The sequence below is a fragment of the Octopus sinensis genome, linkage group LG1, assembly GCF_006345805.1.
Source record: "Octopus sinensis linkage group LG1, ASM634580v1, whole genome shotgun sequence".
NCBI lineage: Eukaryota > Metazoa > Mollusca > Cephalopoda > Octopoda > Octopodidae > Octopus > Octopus sinensis.
In genome coordinates, this window is record NC_042997.1 from 100,047,124 (window position 1) to 100,064,691 (window position 17,568).

General features: G+C 41.1%; 1 protein-coding gene across 6 annotated transcripts in view; it reads left to right on the top strand.

Annotated features, from left to right (window-relative positions):
- The window catches only part of LOC115213836 (apoptosis-inducing factor 3), an 88,591-nt gene that overhangs the window by 36,018 nt on the left and 35,005 nt on the right, over window positions 1-17,568 (top strand). For 3 of the 6 annotated variants that reach the window (XM_036503231.1, XM_036503224.1, XM_036503247.1), the window contains one exon: window positions 1,209-1,229. In XM_036503231.1, coding sequence (XP_036359124.1) covers window positions 1,209-1,229 — 21 coding nt within the window. Of the gene's footprint in view, window positions 1-1,208; window positions 1,317-15,310; window positions 15,393-17,568 lie in introns of those variants that run through there. The other 3 variants (XM_036503240.1, XM_029782755.2, XM_036503245.1) reach the window with 2 other exon arrangements.

Genomic DNA, 17,568 nt, shown 5'->3' on the forward strand with positions numbered 1-17,568 from the left:
TAATGAAATTTGGTTACTATTTCTAGCATGTTGAGTGGCCATGTAAGATTTCTTTGGTAACTTATTATATAGATTGTTGTGGTTTTATGAAACGTCTGTGTTGCTATGCTTATGCATAATGCCTTTATATATTGTTCTGCTTATGTATAATGTCTGTATGTGTTGACATGCTTGTATGTAATGTTTGCATATGATTCATGTTATGTGTAATGCTTATATATGTTACTATGGTCATATGAAACAGTTGTATATTACCATGGTTGTGTGTATGATGTGTACAGATTACCATAGTTGTAAGACTTGTGTTAGTTATTATAGTTATGCATGTGTACATATTACTGTGATTACACACACTAAAGACTATTAGTAATGCATATATTGTACTGCATCATACTCTATGTTGTAGTGAAAATGGTACACCCCTTCCCACGTGACAAAGTGGTATGACCAGCCACTATAAAGTCAGACAGAGGCCAGTAATAGTAGAGTCATTGTACGAGTTCTCAGTTGAAGTTAGTGTCAGTTACATAATATAGTCAAGTTTTAGTTACCCTCAAGGTAGATGTTTCAAAGTCACTATTTTGTGGAGCTATCAGCAAGCCAAAGATAATAAGACATGGAAGACCACCACAACATAATAGTGGCGACAAAAATATTACAGTGCCAACAATAACATACATGTGGATGAGGATCCACATCATAACAGTGGCGATGAGGATATAAGCAAATTCACATGGATGACGTTGAAAAAATTTTTTTTTTCATGCCAAGGAATTTTTTAAAAAGATACATGTGAAAAAATTAACAACTCAGTAGAGGAGTAACACGTTTTGTTGTACACATTTTATGAAAAATCCATAAAATCATGGAAAACTTGTTAGCGGATTTAGTTGAGTCACAACTATGTGTCTTGCCTGTGATGAACCTGGTTGAAGCTCCTGTCCACCTTACCTCTTGGATGCAACATACATCAACATGCCTCCATTCAAGCATCTCAACTATCTCGCTAGACCTACCTTTCAATGTGCCTACATTGACAGTGCCAACTCTGAAAATTAGGAAAGGGACATGGGAGGGAACATGAGAAGGAAAGATAGTATTCAGCACCTGAAAAGAAGGTTTGTATATTTATAAAGTATAGTTTCTGAAAAAGTATCTCATAATCGTTTTGTTTTAATAGATTTTTCTCTTTTCCTCTCTCTTTTCAGGTTGCTTGGCGCAATCTTCAGGTAATCAATCTGCATAAATATAAGCCAGTTTTATTCTAGTGATATTTACTTTAATAATGGGACTAAATTCATCTAGGACGGCGAAAGGTAAAATAAAAAACAAAAGTTTATTATGTTTCCATGTTTTTATACTTATTTTCCCCTATATTACAATTATGAAATAAAATTTACTAAAAAAAATATATATATATATATTTGATTGTCAGAAGAATTGGTGTAAATTTTTATATTGCTGATCTAATGGAAATTTAGTTTTAAATTACTACTTTTGAGTGACATCTAGGATATAGATACTGTTTCAACTGATTTATCAAGGTAAGAGGCATGTAGCCACCTGAGTAGGATACTGTTTTTCTTTTTAGAAAATCCAAGTCAACTGTTGAAGTCATACAATAATGGTGTTAATTTTTCCAAATCATCGTAGTTTACACAAAACAAAATGGAGTTTTTGACAACCATTGCAATTTAGTACTTTAATGCATTCACGGAATGAAAACTTCATATTGTCCTTTATTTACACTGCTAATTTGTTGAAAATGAAAATATTTCAAAATTGTTGGTTTGTATATGTTTTGAACTCTTGTTTTGTGATCTGCAATATAGGTACAGATGTGCTATGTGGTAAGAAGCTTGCTTTCCAGTCACATAGTTCCGGGTTCAGTCCCACTGCATGGCACCTTGGGCAGTAGATTTGGTAAAGCCTTGTGAGTAGATTTGGTAAACAGAAACTGAAAGAAGCCTGTCATATGTGTGTTTGTCAACTGGTGTTGGTGTGTTCATGTCTCTGTAACTTAGCAGTTCAGCAGAAGAGATCAATAGAATAAGTACTAGGCTTACAAATAAGTCCTGTGGTCAATTTGTTACACTAAAAACCTCTCAATGCAGTGCTTCAGCATGGCCACAGTCAAAAAGACTAAAACAAGTAAAAGAGGATAAAAGAATATATTGTTGTGAATCTATCTGATGCTTTGCTCTTATCCTCCTCACCTGTTACTCTGTTCTCCATCCCTCTCACATTCCCCATCTTGTATCTTGAGGGTACAACCTGACACCTCATCACCACCATCTTCTCTCCTTTACCTGATGGGATAACTGTGTCTACAGCACGTCATCTGTTCCTATCTCTCTATCATACTCCTGCCTCTCAACACTTGACATAAGCTGCTTCCCTCAATATTACACACCTCTTGATCAAAGGGTCTCGTCTTGAAAGCTACTTGGTGACCTCACAAGTGCCAGTGACACACGAAAAAAAAACATTCAGTACACACTGTAAAGTGTTTAGCATTAGGAAGAGCATCAAACCATAGAAACCATGCTAAAATAGACATTAAAGCCCAACATGATCCTCTGACCTGTCAGAGTCTCTCAAACTTCCCAACCCATTCCAACATGGAATAAGGATGCTAAAGGATGATGAACTCAGTGTATAAGTTACACTCTACTAGTTTACCAATTGGCCTTCATTCTGTTGAAAATTAAACAATAAAATGAGCTAAATTTTAGGGTAATAAACATACATAAGTATATACTTAACATACCTAAACATCTGTAGTGGTTAGATGTGTATCAGGTGAACAAATGCGATAGGAATGTGGATGCCTTTGAAGTAAACAAGTGAATGAATCAATTCATAGTTAAAATAATTTATTCACTGGACTTAATTTGTCGTTGGTACACATAATTCTTCACTACATGCATATGTTGACAACTGCTACGAGTTGCTAGAAATAGAAACAGAGTACATCTGTGGAAGTGATACGTCAGAAATGGATATGTTTGTATGTGTGTGTGTGTGCATGCGTGCATGTGTAGTTCATCTGAGACAATTGTCTACCGTGGAACTTCTTTAGATCATTTCTCTCGGTTTCTGCAGTTTGCCAAAAACCTTCTGTCATGTCGTAGACCTTTCTCGTCTGCCTCCTAGGCCTTTCTTGTCTGTCCCTCTGCTGACCACCATCTTTATAACGATTGTGGCAGCTAGAAGGACAGACATATTGCAGCAGAGATTATGCCTAAATAGGTCAGCTCCTCTTCATTTGAACTTCGCCTGACACGGCTGAGGTCATAGGTCAAAGGGAGATGATCAATCACTTTTTAACAGGACAAAGAAAACCTTTTCTAGTGCCTGGTGATCGTGGTGGTTTGGACGACTTAGAATTCTTAGATTCGGTTTCAAATCTAGGCTTGCAGAAGGAAGTGTTCATTTTTACACATCCTTTAGTCTCAAGAGATTTAGTTGTTCTTTAGATTGTCCTTTGCAAAGGCTAAGTCCTTGGTAGTACTATATGCTGGCCATATAGTGTACCTCTTTTCACTCTACAAGGCTGATGCAGACCAAGGGAAGCGATATTACTAATAAAGCTGGACATGAAAACAAAATTAAGCAGTAAGTAAAAATTAAAGTATACAAAGCTGTTGTAATTTCTTCCAAATGTGCTGCAGATCCACACAAGGTTTTATGTGGAATTCTTCCACAGAACCAAAAGAACCAAGGAACCTTGGTTCAATGACTGCGTTAAAGGCTATATCCAGCATTAAGGAATAGTACCAAAACAATAGGGCATTTGTTCCAACAAGGTGCAGGTATTGCTAGACACAAGTATGTATGTGTGATAAAACGTTTGCTCCCAACCACATGGTTCCAGGTTCAGTTGCACTCTGTGGCACTTTGGGCAAGTGTCTTGTGAGTGATTTTGTTAGACAGAAACTGAAAAAAGGCCCAGTGTGTGTGTGCACGAATGCATGCATGTGTGTGCATGAATGTGTGTATGTTTCCTTGTTTTGGCATCATATGATAATTGTAAAATGGTTGTCACTGTCATAGAAACAGTATCATTTATTTCTAATATTCTGCAAGAGTATGTCTGGCCAAAAGGAAATATTACCTTGCATGAAAATAGGTGAGAGTTGGTGACAGGAAGGGTATCCAGCTGTAGAAAATCTGCAGGCATGGAGAAGTGGACATTAAAATGATGTTGAATAAGTGACCAGAAACTTTAACCCTTTAGCATCCAGATTACTCTGTCAAATATAATGTTCATTTATTCATATTGTTTTGAATTAATCATGCATTATCTCATAACTCTGAGATTTTGATGATGTGATTGTTTATTTTTAGATTGACATTGTTGGGTAGGCATAAGATGCCTGACCTAGCCAGTTTGAGCATAAAATAAGCAGAATATTTTGGGGCTGATACAGCCTATTTGAATGTTAAAGAGACTCATCAATGTAAATTTGTTAGTGCCAGAATGGTGAGCAAATCTACCATGCAGAACCCTTCCATAGCAATCTTAATGTATCACCTAAAAAGCCTTGCTTATGCAGTTCACACATTCAACTTGCAACTCGTACCTCAATCTACCAGATCTGACTACACATATGGCATTCATTGCATCTAACTGGTCACCAATGATTGAAATGCTAAATTGTTCAAGTATGAGAACTGAAACTCTATAGAAATTATGTAAGACAGATGAATTAAGGTGGTTTATGTGGGTGTGGTATGCATATAATAGTTTTTGGAGGTAATAACTGTTGTAACCAGAATTGTAATACGATAGTAATGTGCTGGTGATTGTAGTACATAAAAGTCTGCCAATTAGTCAGGAAATGGCTTTTCTTTCCTTTCCTTTTTTTTTTTTGTGTGTTCCATACAGGTTTTTGTACAGTCTATATACTCTGCCTCAGGTATATAAACAGTGCTCTAGTGAAGGGTACATTTGTGCCAGTAGTTGTTTAGAACTGAAGTAGCTTCTGACTTTGAGTAGGTGCTGTTTTTTGTTTCTGTTTCATATGTGAGTACCATAAGAATTTATCAGACTGTGAAGGGATCTGAACTCAGAACGTAAAGGGTCATAACTAAATACTGTAAATCTCAAACAATTCTGAAGCTATTTTCTCTGTTAAAATCTTATTTTGTTGAATGTGATCTTCATAACCTGACATATTTCTTCTCTGATCTGATCTGTATACACACACACATCCACATCCATACACAGATCACCTTATACCACGAGTGTTTGAAAACCTGAAGACAGTTCACTTACACAAAAACTTTTCTGTCAGGTTTGTGTTAATAAGCTTTTTTGAACAACTTTTTATATAATTAGTTTTTGATTAAAAACATCTTTTTTCAAAAAAAACACACACACACACAAAAATAAAAATACATACATACACACATTGAGAAATTAGGCTTCTCAAAACCAGAAAAGAGAAAGCTAATTCAAAGACTACAGATCCAAGCCAGCACTAGAACTGTAAAAATTTGTAAAACTTTCCAGAAGTTTATCATTTAAGTATATATGAACATGTCTAGACATGCAACTATATGCATAAGAATACATACATAAAACAAAACATACGAATCTGCACATATATATACATACATACAAAAATACCCTTTGGGTGTTGTTGAAATTCCAATGAAGAAGCCTTGGATCTAGGTTAGAAACTGGCGCTTTCTCTCTTGGCAAGAAATCTTGAATAAACTGAATAATGACATTCATATATACACACATACTAAGCAACCTAAAATTGACAGGATCAATCAACAATATCAAAGATGACAAAGCAAAAAAATAACACATAATCATTTATTTTGCATATACTTTCTGTAGAAATCTTTACACAGTCTGTAAAGAAAATATGACATTGATTACAATGCAAAAATTGCCAATGATATGGTAAGAGATATTTACTGTGTAAAAACATGAAGTTAAATAACAATGTGAGAAGTGTTTGATCATTGAACTTCTCTGTTCTTGAAACCTGATCTGTTTAATGCATACAATAATTGTGTGTATGTGTGTGTGTGTGCATTTATGCACCTGCATGCATACTCTTGTAGTATCATGTAGTATTTTGTTTGTGTGCATATTTGCATGCATGGTGTGATTTGGCTGCTATTTCTAGTATAATTTTGTTAATTTCAGTTCATTTTTATATATGAAGGTAAATGTAAAAATTTTCATGCCTCCTAGATGCATATATATGTGAATCAACTACTTGATCAATTGCTGTTTCTTGAATCAACAGCTAAGTTATTGTTGTTCTATATTTAAGAGATGAGGAATTATGTACCTTATTTACAGTTGATGGATATTTGTCCTCATCTTGTTTGTTGTTAACATGTTTCAGCTAATATACCCTCCAGCCTTCATCAGGTGTCTTGGGGAAATTTCGAACCTGGGTTCTCATCCCTAAGGTATTTTTCGATGGTGGTGGTGATGATGATGATATTGTTGTTCAGGCCCTTGGGCATATAGGCATAGTGGTTAAGAGCATGGGCTACTAACCCCAAGATTCTGAGTTCGATTCCAGGCAGTGAGCTAAATAATAATATTAATATCAACATCGAAAAATACCTTGAGAATGAAAACCCAGGTTCGAAATTTCCCCAAGTCACCTGATGAAGGCTGGTGGGTATATCAGCCAAAACGTTGTGTTAACAACAAACAAGATGAGGACAAATATCTGTCAAATGTAAATAATGTAAGTTATTGTTATTATTATACAAATGTGACTTAGTTAATGAATCTAGGATCCCCTCTGCCTTCTTTCAGTATCTAGTTTGCCAAGGCTAATGCACTGGAACAGCTAAGCACTCTCATGAGCCTCACCAGTTACTCTACTAGGCGAGTTGCCCATGAACAAAGGAAACTCACAGTTAGTGGTCTGACCCCAACCAAATGTCTCAAATGCCATAGGATGGAAAATGTAGTTGGTCAACAGATTGCAGTATTTCAGGATTTTGTTCAGTTCGGCCACAGAAGCTGTAGATCTCACCCTGACTGCAGCATCCAGGATGTGAGAAAATGCAAAGGAGTTGCTAACTGTGACATCTCAGACAAGGCATCTGCCTCATGACCAATGGCACAAGGTGAGGCTATCAGGTCCTTTCCCATCACATCTGGACAATCCAGATGGTTCTAAGATGAAGGGAATGTTTGCTCAGGCCAAGCTCATCTTGAGTATAAGGTTCAACTTTGTATGACACATGAAGCGACCAGCATTCAGGTGGCAAGAAGGACCATGGAGGCCTGTGGAGTCGAGGAGCCTGCCACAAAGACAGATCAAACCCATGCATACGTCAGCTCCCACTCTGAGGGCAATGGAGACACAAAGTTTGTCCAAGCTGAGTAGGCCACCAACATTAGCCACAGGGATGGCATTAATCCGGTCACCTGAGTATTTGGCGCCAGCAGACAGTAAGCAGCACCCTGAAAACTAGTCCAACTGGATGAAGAAGTTGAAGCTGGCCTTCAAAATTATGTTGTCCTCAGCTCTCTGACTCCAACAGTCCGCCACCTTCTCAGGAGTAGACAAACCCAATTCCTTCCAGTGTTGGAGAGGTCCACCAGGATGGAGCAGGCATGAGTGGAGGAAAGGAAGCAGGGGGGAGAGAGGGACGAACACTTATGAAGACCAAGACCCCCAAATCACTTGGGCAATGCAGCCTGATTGTGGGACATTAGAGAGAGTCTGACATTGACCAAGCATTTGAGTCTCTCAAAGATTAGGTTGTCAAAGCATTAGAGGCACAATGGGAATCGGTAAGATGAGCTGACTCTGAGCAAATATAGAAGCTTAGGGATCAAGAGGTAATTCCTAAGTATGAAGAAACCTTGATGGGGTTTGATGGCTTCAATATTTTTCAGCAATTGTTCAAGGGCAGCCACTTTTGACTGGAAGATGGACTCAAAGGCAAGGTCAGTGATTGAGGCTCCTAAGAAGCACCAAGCCTATGGGGGATGGACTGTAATGGAAGGGAAGGACTCAGCAAAAAGGTCAATCATTGGTTGATGTTGAGAAGCCAGGTGGTTGAGGATCCAGAGCTCACATTTGCAACTATTTACTTGGAGATCCCAGTGACCAAGCTCCCCAACCATCATGTTTGCAATGGCAAGAACCCTGTCTGAAAGTCCCTGCAAACAAGCATCATTGAGATACCAAACATTGAGGTCTAGCTCAACCCCCATCTTGGTGATATCATCAATGCCCAGAGCGGGCCCAAGTGGGTTGCCCTGTTGGTCTCCTGAGGTGATGATGATTTGGTCACTGAAAGAGATAGGAGGGTTCCCGATAAGCTTGCCATGCAAGGCGGTAGAGTTGTGGGACCTTCTCTCTTACTGAGCTGAGGACAGCATTGCGGTTGATGGAGTTAAAGGCATTCTTAAGGTCAAGTTTGAGGATGACCTTGGGTGACAAGGAGAGCAAGTTGGCATAGGCTCTGATAGTGTGAACAGCAGCTTCACATCCCAATTTGGTGCCCACTCCTAGCTGGGTGGGGGAAAAATTACTCCTCCAATATGCTAGAGACCAATTGTAAGCACACCTTTGCAGTGAGATGGCGAAGGGTGCAGCCAACCGCAATGGGGCACAGGTCTCCATTGTGCTTAGTGAGCCCAAATAATTTTGCACTAAAGAATAGGACGTTCACTGAAGAGAACTGGTTCACAAACTGAGTCAAATTTTCCAAAAGTTCAAGTCCAGTGTCAACTGCTGTTAAGGAGATACCGTCCTTGAGGTGTTGAGGCTAAAGGCCATCAATTCCTGCACCTGAACCAGCAGCGAAGGATGAAACTGCCTTTCTGATGTTATCAGAGGTGAAGACCGGTCTCAAGTATTCTGGGAGATCGGGCCAGTTTAGTTAATTATCTGAGGGTGCCAATGAGTGCTTCTCTTTCAGACATCTAAGAGACTCAGAGTTACACAGAGCAAGGGAGGACAGAGGAGAAAGGAGATGGACAGCCTCTTTTATTGAAAATTTGCTGAATTTGGCATTGACTGCGCGCTTGAAGTTTATCAGTTGCCTGTCGATAGGCTCCGTGCTCAATGTCAAATTGAGGTGAGAAGTAGTCAGGGTGGACTCAAATAACTAGAACTGTCACTTGAGAGAGGATATAAGGGAGCCTGATTTCACATCGTGCACGTGGAGAGAGATGTGAGGGAATAGAAACAGTTTCTGCCAGTTGAACGCATTGTTGGATAAACATACATTTTTCAACAAGCTGGAGAGCATGTGAGCAAAGTTATTCCAAGCTCCCTTGGGGATCTGGTTAATGAGCTTCAATTTAGATAAACCCTGGAGGGCTGCAGCAAAGTCCTCAGTAGAGAGCTGGTTGTTGGAGTGTGAGGCATCTCCAAGGAGTGCATTGGGGCTGAAATGGCACTGACTGCAGGTCCTGTGTGGAAGACGTTCGGCTTGAGCCTTGGTGATGTGGACACAACTCCTGTAGTAATTTTGGCGGCACCGGTGACAATTAATTGCCTTTAGGTATCAGCTAGTGCAAGTACAGTTAGGTGGTGCGCTAGTATTGAGCGATAGGTGAGGAACTCAATTGAGGAAGTGAGTTAGCAGAGGAGGCAGGGTAAGCAGGCAGCATTGGTTCCAACGGCTAGACTAGAACAGAGGTCGGGTAGTGTGGGGAGAGAGTTAAAAGTTGTAGGAGTGGTGAATTTGGCAGGGTTAATTCCGTTTAGAACCCGTGGTGGAGAGAGGTTAGCTTCTCTCGAGCATACCAAAGTTGGTGGAGAATGAGAGGTCAGTGGTTGATCTATTTTCACATAGTCGCTCCACCAAGCAGGTCTCTTGGTCGTTTGACACATGCCTCCGCCACCAAGAATAGATAGGTTAAAGTGGTGGCAACCCCATCAAGCACCAGTTGCCAGTGGTTGGGAGAGAAAGCAAGAATATACAAGAATAAGGGGGGGGGCTAAGAGAGGGGGAAAAAGGTAGCAAAACTTTACAGAGCGTTATCAGAAACGTTTAAAGAGTCACACACATGCGACATTCTCCAAAGTGGCAGAGGGAATAGAGCAAAACAAGATAAACTGTTGGATAGTTCAGTTCAAGATCAAAAGCGCTGAAATGCAAGGAAAAAGAACAGAGAGCAGATCATTAGTGTTTTTGTAATAGATGTTACAGTGACTCAGGCAAAATGCCGTGATTTCTTTTCATTTTGTGTCTGGTATGCATCTACCTACAGATTTGTGTGAATATTGTTTTCTGTACAATTTGTGGTGAGCTTACTGTGATCGCTGCAGGATATAGTGATTTAGACTTTTTTTTTAAAGTTTTTCATTCCTTTTCCCTTTTTCTCCCTATTTTTCTTTCCCTTCCATTCATGTCTGTACGTGGTTTGTTGGCAAAAATCATATTTTCATTCGAGCAGGTTATAAAAGCATTAAAGCAATTACCCCCATTCATATTTACACATGGTTTGTTGGTGAAAATCAGATTTTCATCCAAACAGGTTAGAAAAACATTAAAACAATATAGACTTGGTTCCATCTGACCGATAACGATGCAGACGTTTGTCAATATGCATGTGTGTATATGATTAACATATTCTCATGCAAAAGCCCAGAAATCGTAGTAACTACTTGTTGAGGTGTGCGAAGACTGTCATGTAGTCATGCAGTCGTCGCAAACATTTGGTTGTCTGGAAGTAATGATTAGAGAAATTGAAGCGGGTATATTATCCTCACACCGAAATGTAATCCATTTAATGTAAACAATTTCCTCTTTCATTTTACCGTCTTATAAAAACAGATTTCCGTCTGGTCGAGAGGCAAGATGCCTTCAAAATCGAAAGTTGTTTTTGGCAAGAACACTGTCACCAGATTCTAAGTAACCTATTTTGAAGCAGTTTTGAAATATATTTTTGGTTACTGACGGTGGCGATGATGAATATAAGAATCCACTTGAAAGCTTGACATTCCTTCACTTGTTGAAATTCATTTACCTGCATGCTCAATAGTTCTGGGTTTTAAATATTTCAGGACTGACATTATAAAATGAATTATACTCTTGTCTTAACTGACAACTCACCTAGCAGAGGTAACTGGTAAGGCTCGTGAGGGTGCTTGGCTGTTCCCACGCACCTGCCTCACCATCACCCGCAGCAACGCTGCAAGTGTGCTGGCGTGCCTCAATAGCCATTAGAGAGGTTTCCCAACGCCCCCATTTTCAACCTAAAGTGGTGAATTGTTTTGGGCTTTATTTTGTTTTTCTTTCTTTTTAATTTTTCAGTTGTATTCTCTGTTTTGTCCAATTTTCTAAATTAATTTTGTAAAACTATCGAGCATTATCGAAATAATTTTTTTTTGTCAAGGTCACATTTAATTTCATTTCAAATTTAGAAAAGCTATAGTATTTAATCATTATTATTATTATCATAAAAATATTACTAAGTCCATCTAGCTACTTGGTGCGTGAACTTAGTTTGCACAAGGTCTGTGCCCAGCATCTGTCGTATATTTAAAATATTGGCATTCTTTCGATATGAGTCCCATTTACGTCACGTGTATTTGTTTACATTTAAAGAAGGTCGTCACTTTCCGTAAAATTTTTATTTTTTTATATATGTGGGGGGTTAGGGTTGGGGGTGGGGGACGGGTGTCTTTTCAAGTCAGCGTAATGTAAATAAACCCACGTGGATTTATAAGTGACAGTTATGTTACTAGTAACGAATGATCGCCAAAATATTTAGTATGGGGTGGAAGGAATACCGGAAGGAGGGAGAGATGATGTCGCGCTGGCGAGTGAGAAGAAAACTTTCCCTTTTTCAAGCTATCTCTGACTGAGGCGAGACGTTGCGATAGAGAGGTCGTGACAACACTTGTATAAATCTGCCAGCGTAACCCGATTGCCAGTAGAGGTAAGAAGGACTTAATTTACGTGCCTTCAAACCACAAGCTATTTCGGCACGTTGTTACCAGCTGCGTGGATATGTCCAAGAAATGAATTTTTTATATTTTTCTGTTGCTCTTGTTCTTTTTATTGTAATGGCCACAAAAATCTGAATCGGTTGTGATGTGTTGAGACTGTTCACTGGAGAAGGCGATGTGGTGGCCTGGATAAAGAAGGTGAGACTCGTGGAAAAGTTGCAGGGAATAGATGTGGCTAGCTTTACGCCGTTGTACTTAGAAGGCATTGCACTCAATCTCTACCTGGAGGTAGCTGAGGCGGACCAAGAGAAACCGGAAAAAATTGAAGAAAGGTTGAAACGGGGGGTGGTCTTTTAAAGCCTACAGCAAGATCGGGAGACTGAGAGGGACCGGCTAGCAGATAGATGATTACGTGAGCAAGATTAGGAGGTTAGTGGGCCTAGCAGGGTTTACTAGAGCAGTAATGAAACGGATGCTGAAGCTGGCTTTTGTGACCGGCTTCCCCGACCATATCTCTATACGTCTGCAGCAGATGCCGGACATCGAAACGATGTCGGTAGGAGAGTTGATTGATAAATAGCGGGTGTTGTCACAAAGCGGCACCCGCGACGTAGCGGCAACAATGACCGCGTATACAAACGGGACGAAGAGGCAGGCAGCAAACAACGACAGCAAGAGTCTGGCGTGGCGAATGGCCAAGGGATCATGCTTCAGATGTCGAATTCCGCACATGGTCAAGGAATGCACGGAACTGAAGCCAATGTGGTGGTGTGTTTCTGATGCGGTCATCCAGGGTACATAGAGAATAACTGCAAGCAGAAAAATGAACAAAGGGGGACTACTGCGCCACTAGTTCCCTCTAATACCAATTGAAGGCGTACCACCGAACGTTGCCTGTAGTGAGGCTTATGGTGGGGGCGAGGGAAGCATGGGCCCTCGTGAATACGGGTTGCACAACAACTCTGGTGACCGCAAGAATGGTTGAGAGCTGGAGAGGCAACACCAGGCTCAGGGCGGTAGATAGTAGGGAGGTCAAATGTAGGGGCGTCAGCGATGTGGAAATGGAGATACAGGGGTCTCTGTCGAGGCTGCAGATGATTGTAGTTGATGAGGTAGTGGACAGTGCCGACATAGTGGTCGGAATGGACATGATCACTCGATTAGGTGTGATGGTTGTCGGGGCAGTAGTAGAGTTTAGTGACCGGTGTGCTGTGTGCCATGGGTGTAGAGCGGGGGAAGAAGACTGTAAGAGTGACAGATTACTGGCACAGACAGGGTCTTCCGTTGAAGACGAGGACTTCCTTGCTGAGTTCGACGGCGAAATGTGGATGGTGGAGTACTTCTTGAAAGGAGAATCTCCCGTACTGAGAAACAGGTTGAGCTGCAATGATCACACCCTGAAAGGAGAAGCTAGATTTGTGTTCGAGACAGAGGTGAACAAGTGGATAGAGGAGAGTATTCTGATGCCGTGGAGTCAGGAGACAACAGGCGGTGTGCTACCGTTGATGGCTGCGGTTCAGCCGACAAAAAGTAAGGTTCGACTGGTGCTAGACTTCAGGGAACTGAACTAGTATTTGTCCTATCATATGGCTGGCAAGGCAGCAGACCTGTGTGGAGAAATCCTTCGTGAGTGGAGGCGAATGAGGGGGGGGGGCGACTACGATCACTGACCTCAAGTCGGCCTATCTACAGCTCCATGTATCAGAGAAGTTGTGGAAGTACCAACTAGTGAGGTACAGGGACAAGACGTACTGCCTGACTCGACTGGGTTTCAACTTGAGTTCAACGCCAAAAATCATGGCGAAGGTACTCAAGGCAGTTTTGGGAAAAGAGGCCAAAGTGGAGCAAGCTACCACCTCATATAGCGACGATATCTTGGTAGATGAGAATGTGGCATCGGCAGAGGAAATCGTGGACCATCTTAGGAGATTCGGGCTGTAAGAGATACGGCGTTGAAGCTGGAAATAGGACTTAGAAAGAAGGACGACTTCAACTATATCAATGTAGCTGAACTGGATGTTGTGTTGAAGGGTGTCAACCTAGCATTGAGATGAGGACTGCGAACCGTCGAGGTCCAGACTGATTCTGCTACAGCGCGAGGGTATGTGGAGTCAGTGATCAACCGGAAGATGATTCGCACGAAATGGGCCGCGGAAATGGTAATTAAGCGTCGCCTGGGAATCCTGAAAGAGCTAGCTTCCGAATTCGACCTCAAGCTGCATGTCTGTTCGTGCCCTCGGAAAAGAATAAAGCGAACTTTCAAACCAGAGTGAAAAAGCATTGATTGAAAAGAGTAGAGGATGTTCCAAGTGGGGGTAGCAGTTGTTTGTCGGTTGGAGGACACAGAACTAAGGAGGCTGCACAACATGCACCACATGGGGTTGGACAGGACGTTGTTACATGAGGCTTTAGCAAACTAGGAGGGTCGACCCCGATGTCACCAGGGAGAACATTCGGAGGATAGTGGGGAATTGTAACAGGTACCAATCGGTCGATCCTGTCCTGAGCACACACAAACCAGGAAAGATTCAGGTAGAGGAAGACCAGAAGAGGCTAGCCATTAACGTGACGCACTATCGAGGAAAGGTGTTCCTTTCAATGGTCGATTGTGGACCGGGGCGAATGGCTATATGGAAAGATATCAGGGTGAAGATTGTTGCCGATGTCGCAGAAGTGCTGAATGCAGTGTTCTTGGAAAGGGGGCCTGTAAGATAAGAGCTATTGATGGACAACAGCGCAGTTTTTCACCCAGAGCAGCTGAGAGAGATGCTCGGAAGGTGGAGCACAAGACGCTTTTTCAGAGTTGCATACAGGCCAGGTGGAAACGGAATTGTGGAACGGCACCACCGTACAATTAAAACCATGGCTGAGAGGGGATGAATCTCCTCTATGAAGGCAGTCTTGTAGTACAACATGTCACCCGGAGTAGGGAAGCCGAAGAGTTAGTCCCGCACAGGGCCGTATTCCAGTACAAATGGAGACACCCGAGCGTGGTGCCGCAGCAGCTGGAGGTGGAAAGTATTGCATCTGTGCAGGTTGGAGACGAAGTATGGGTGAAGCTCCTTAAAGCTCGGTGCACAACGCAGTAAGAAAAAGGAAGGTGACCGCAATCAGTACTCTGAATAATGTATCAGTGGATGGAATGCTGCGTCACGTCCTGGATATTCGAAGGGTGATTAGCTCTTCCGATGATAAAGGGGAGGGAGAAGGCAGCTTCGTGACTCTACGGAGATCTCTAAGGGAAGGTTACCCCCCACCCCAGGTGGATGGACGATTACGAGACAGGGGAACGGTGATCTTTATATCATGGGGCGGCGTGTGGTGGAAGGTAAACCGGAAGGGGGAGAGATTATGTCACGTGGGCGAGTGAGATATAAAGTTTCCATCTTTTTCACGCTGCGGCAGATGCGAGACGTGCCAATAGAGTTCGTGACACCTGTGTTAATTCAATAATCTGCAAGTGATACCCGATTGCAAGTCGAGGTAAGCACGATAATATTTTTATAATTATAATTAAATACTACGGCTTTTCTACTAAGCCCATCTAGCTGTGTGGTGCGTAAGCTTTGTTTGCCGAAGGTCTTACTCCAGCACTGTCCTACATTTAAAATAGTTTCTCAAATATCGTTCCATTTCTTCGCTGCCCAAAACAGCGAATCAACTGCCCGATCAATCGTTCTTTCTTGAATCAACAGATAAGTTATTATTATTATGTGACTTAGTTAATAAATCCCACCTTCGTTCAATATCAAGTTTACCTAGACCACATGTAATTTCAGCCTAACTCCCCTTCTCGTTGCAAAATGCTTATGCAATAAATTTGCGATTAATTTAGTAAGTTAGTATATTATTTAGTATATTAATTTAGTAAGTGAAAGTAAACTGGTTTCGCCGAAAGCGGGTGGTGTAATTATTCTTTACCTCTGCCAATTTAGTCTTAATGTTTTTATAATAGTAAAGATTAAATACTAAGGCTTTTCTTCTAAGCCCATCTAGTTATGTGGTATGTAAATTTAGTTTGCACAAGGTCTGTGTCCAGTCTCTGTCGTATATTTGAAATAGTTTCCTAAATATCATTCCCTTTCTTCGCTCGCTCTTCCTTGAATCAACAGCTTTGATTCAAGTTGTTATTATTTATTATTATTCAAATGTGGCTTACAAGACCTCATGTAATTTCATTTCAATTTCAGCCAGACTCCTATTCAATTTATATATCAATTTACATCTTGTTTGTTGTCCTCATCTTGTGCAGATCTCGGTGGGAGTAGCAAACACAATGTTTTGGCTGATATACCATCCAGTCTTCATCAGGTTCTCATTCCTAAGGTGTTATTATTATTATTAAGGTCACTGCCTGGAATCGAACTCGGAATCTTGGGGGTGTGCTTCTTTCAGTTTTCGTATTTTCTAGGGGTGTTCTCTGTCTGTCATTTTAACTTCGTCCCACAGGGAGAGATGGTCTCCATTTTTCCATACATGATCAACTATACCCGATTTATCAATATCTCCCTGTGTCACAGCTTTGCGATGTTCCTCTACCCTTATTTTGAGGGGACGGCATGTTTCGCCTTTGTATAACTTACCACAGCTGCATGGGATGGAGTGAGTACACGCAGTTCTTGGTCATATTCTCTTCTATTGGTGGTTTTACTCGAAGGAAATGTTTGCGAAGTGTTGTATTACTTTTGAATATTGTCCTGATGTCATATGGACCGCATATCTTTTGTATCTTTTCGGAGAGGCCTTTCACATAGGGTAGACAGAATGTGGACAGTTTATCGGTTTCATCCACTCTTTTCTTCATAATTGGAGTGGAGAGTATGCTTTCGGAGTAGTTGTTGCTTAATAGATTGTTACTGAACTTGATCATTTCTTCGTGGTGTGTATCACGATCGCTACTTATATTCATTGCTCGATGTTTTAGGCACTGAGCAATCCCCCTCTTTACACTGTATGGATGGTGGGAGTTGAAATTGAGGTATCGTCCAATGAAGGTCGGCTTGCGGTATACGGATGTCCTGGTGCGTGTTATTAATACGTCCAGGAATGCTAGCTGATTGTCTTTTTCTTTTTCAATTGCGAACTGTGTGGATGGCTTTATTGAGTTCACATGATCTAACAGCACTTGGACATCTTCTTTGTGGGGCCAGAGTATGAAGGTGCAGACTGTGTGCCTGTAGTAGAAAGTATTATTGTTATTATTATTATTATTATTATTATCATCGAGTGAGAGAGCAGTGCATGCCATCAAAGTGACACTGGAGTAAAATATATGAAGCCCAGTATACCTATCATGACTACCCGTCTGGTAAGGGCACACCAGGCACATCCATCATAACCATATGTGTGCGACATGGTGATCTTATATCAAGATTAACAGTGCATAACATTGCAGGTGGAGTCCAGTTAAAATTTTCTTCAGGTCGAGTATCCCATCCTGCTCAAAAGGTCCCTGAATAAGGATTGTTTAAAGATGTTGAACGAAAACCCATGTTTCCAGAGGTGAATTATCCAAACCCCAGAGAATTTCTTTCAACACATTGCTATGATGCTCCCCAACACTTCTGCTTGCGATCAGAGATGCACATATCATCAGCCACTAAGGGACATGCTCAAATAACTGACAGGCAAATCTGTGGTTTTGAGCAGAATATTTGTT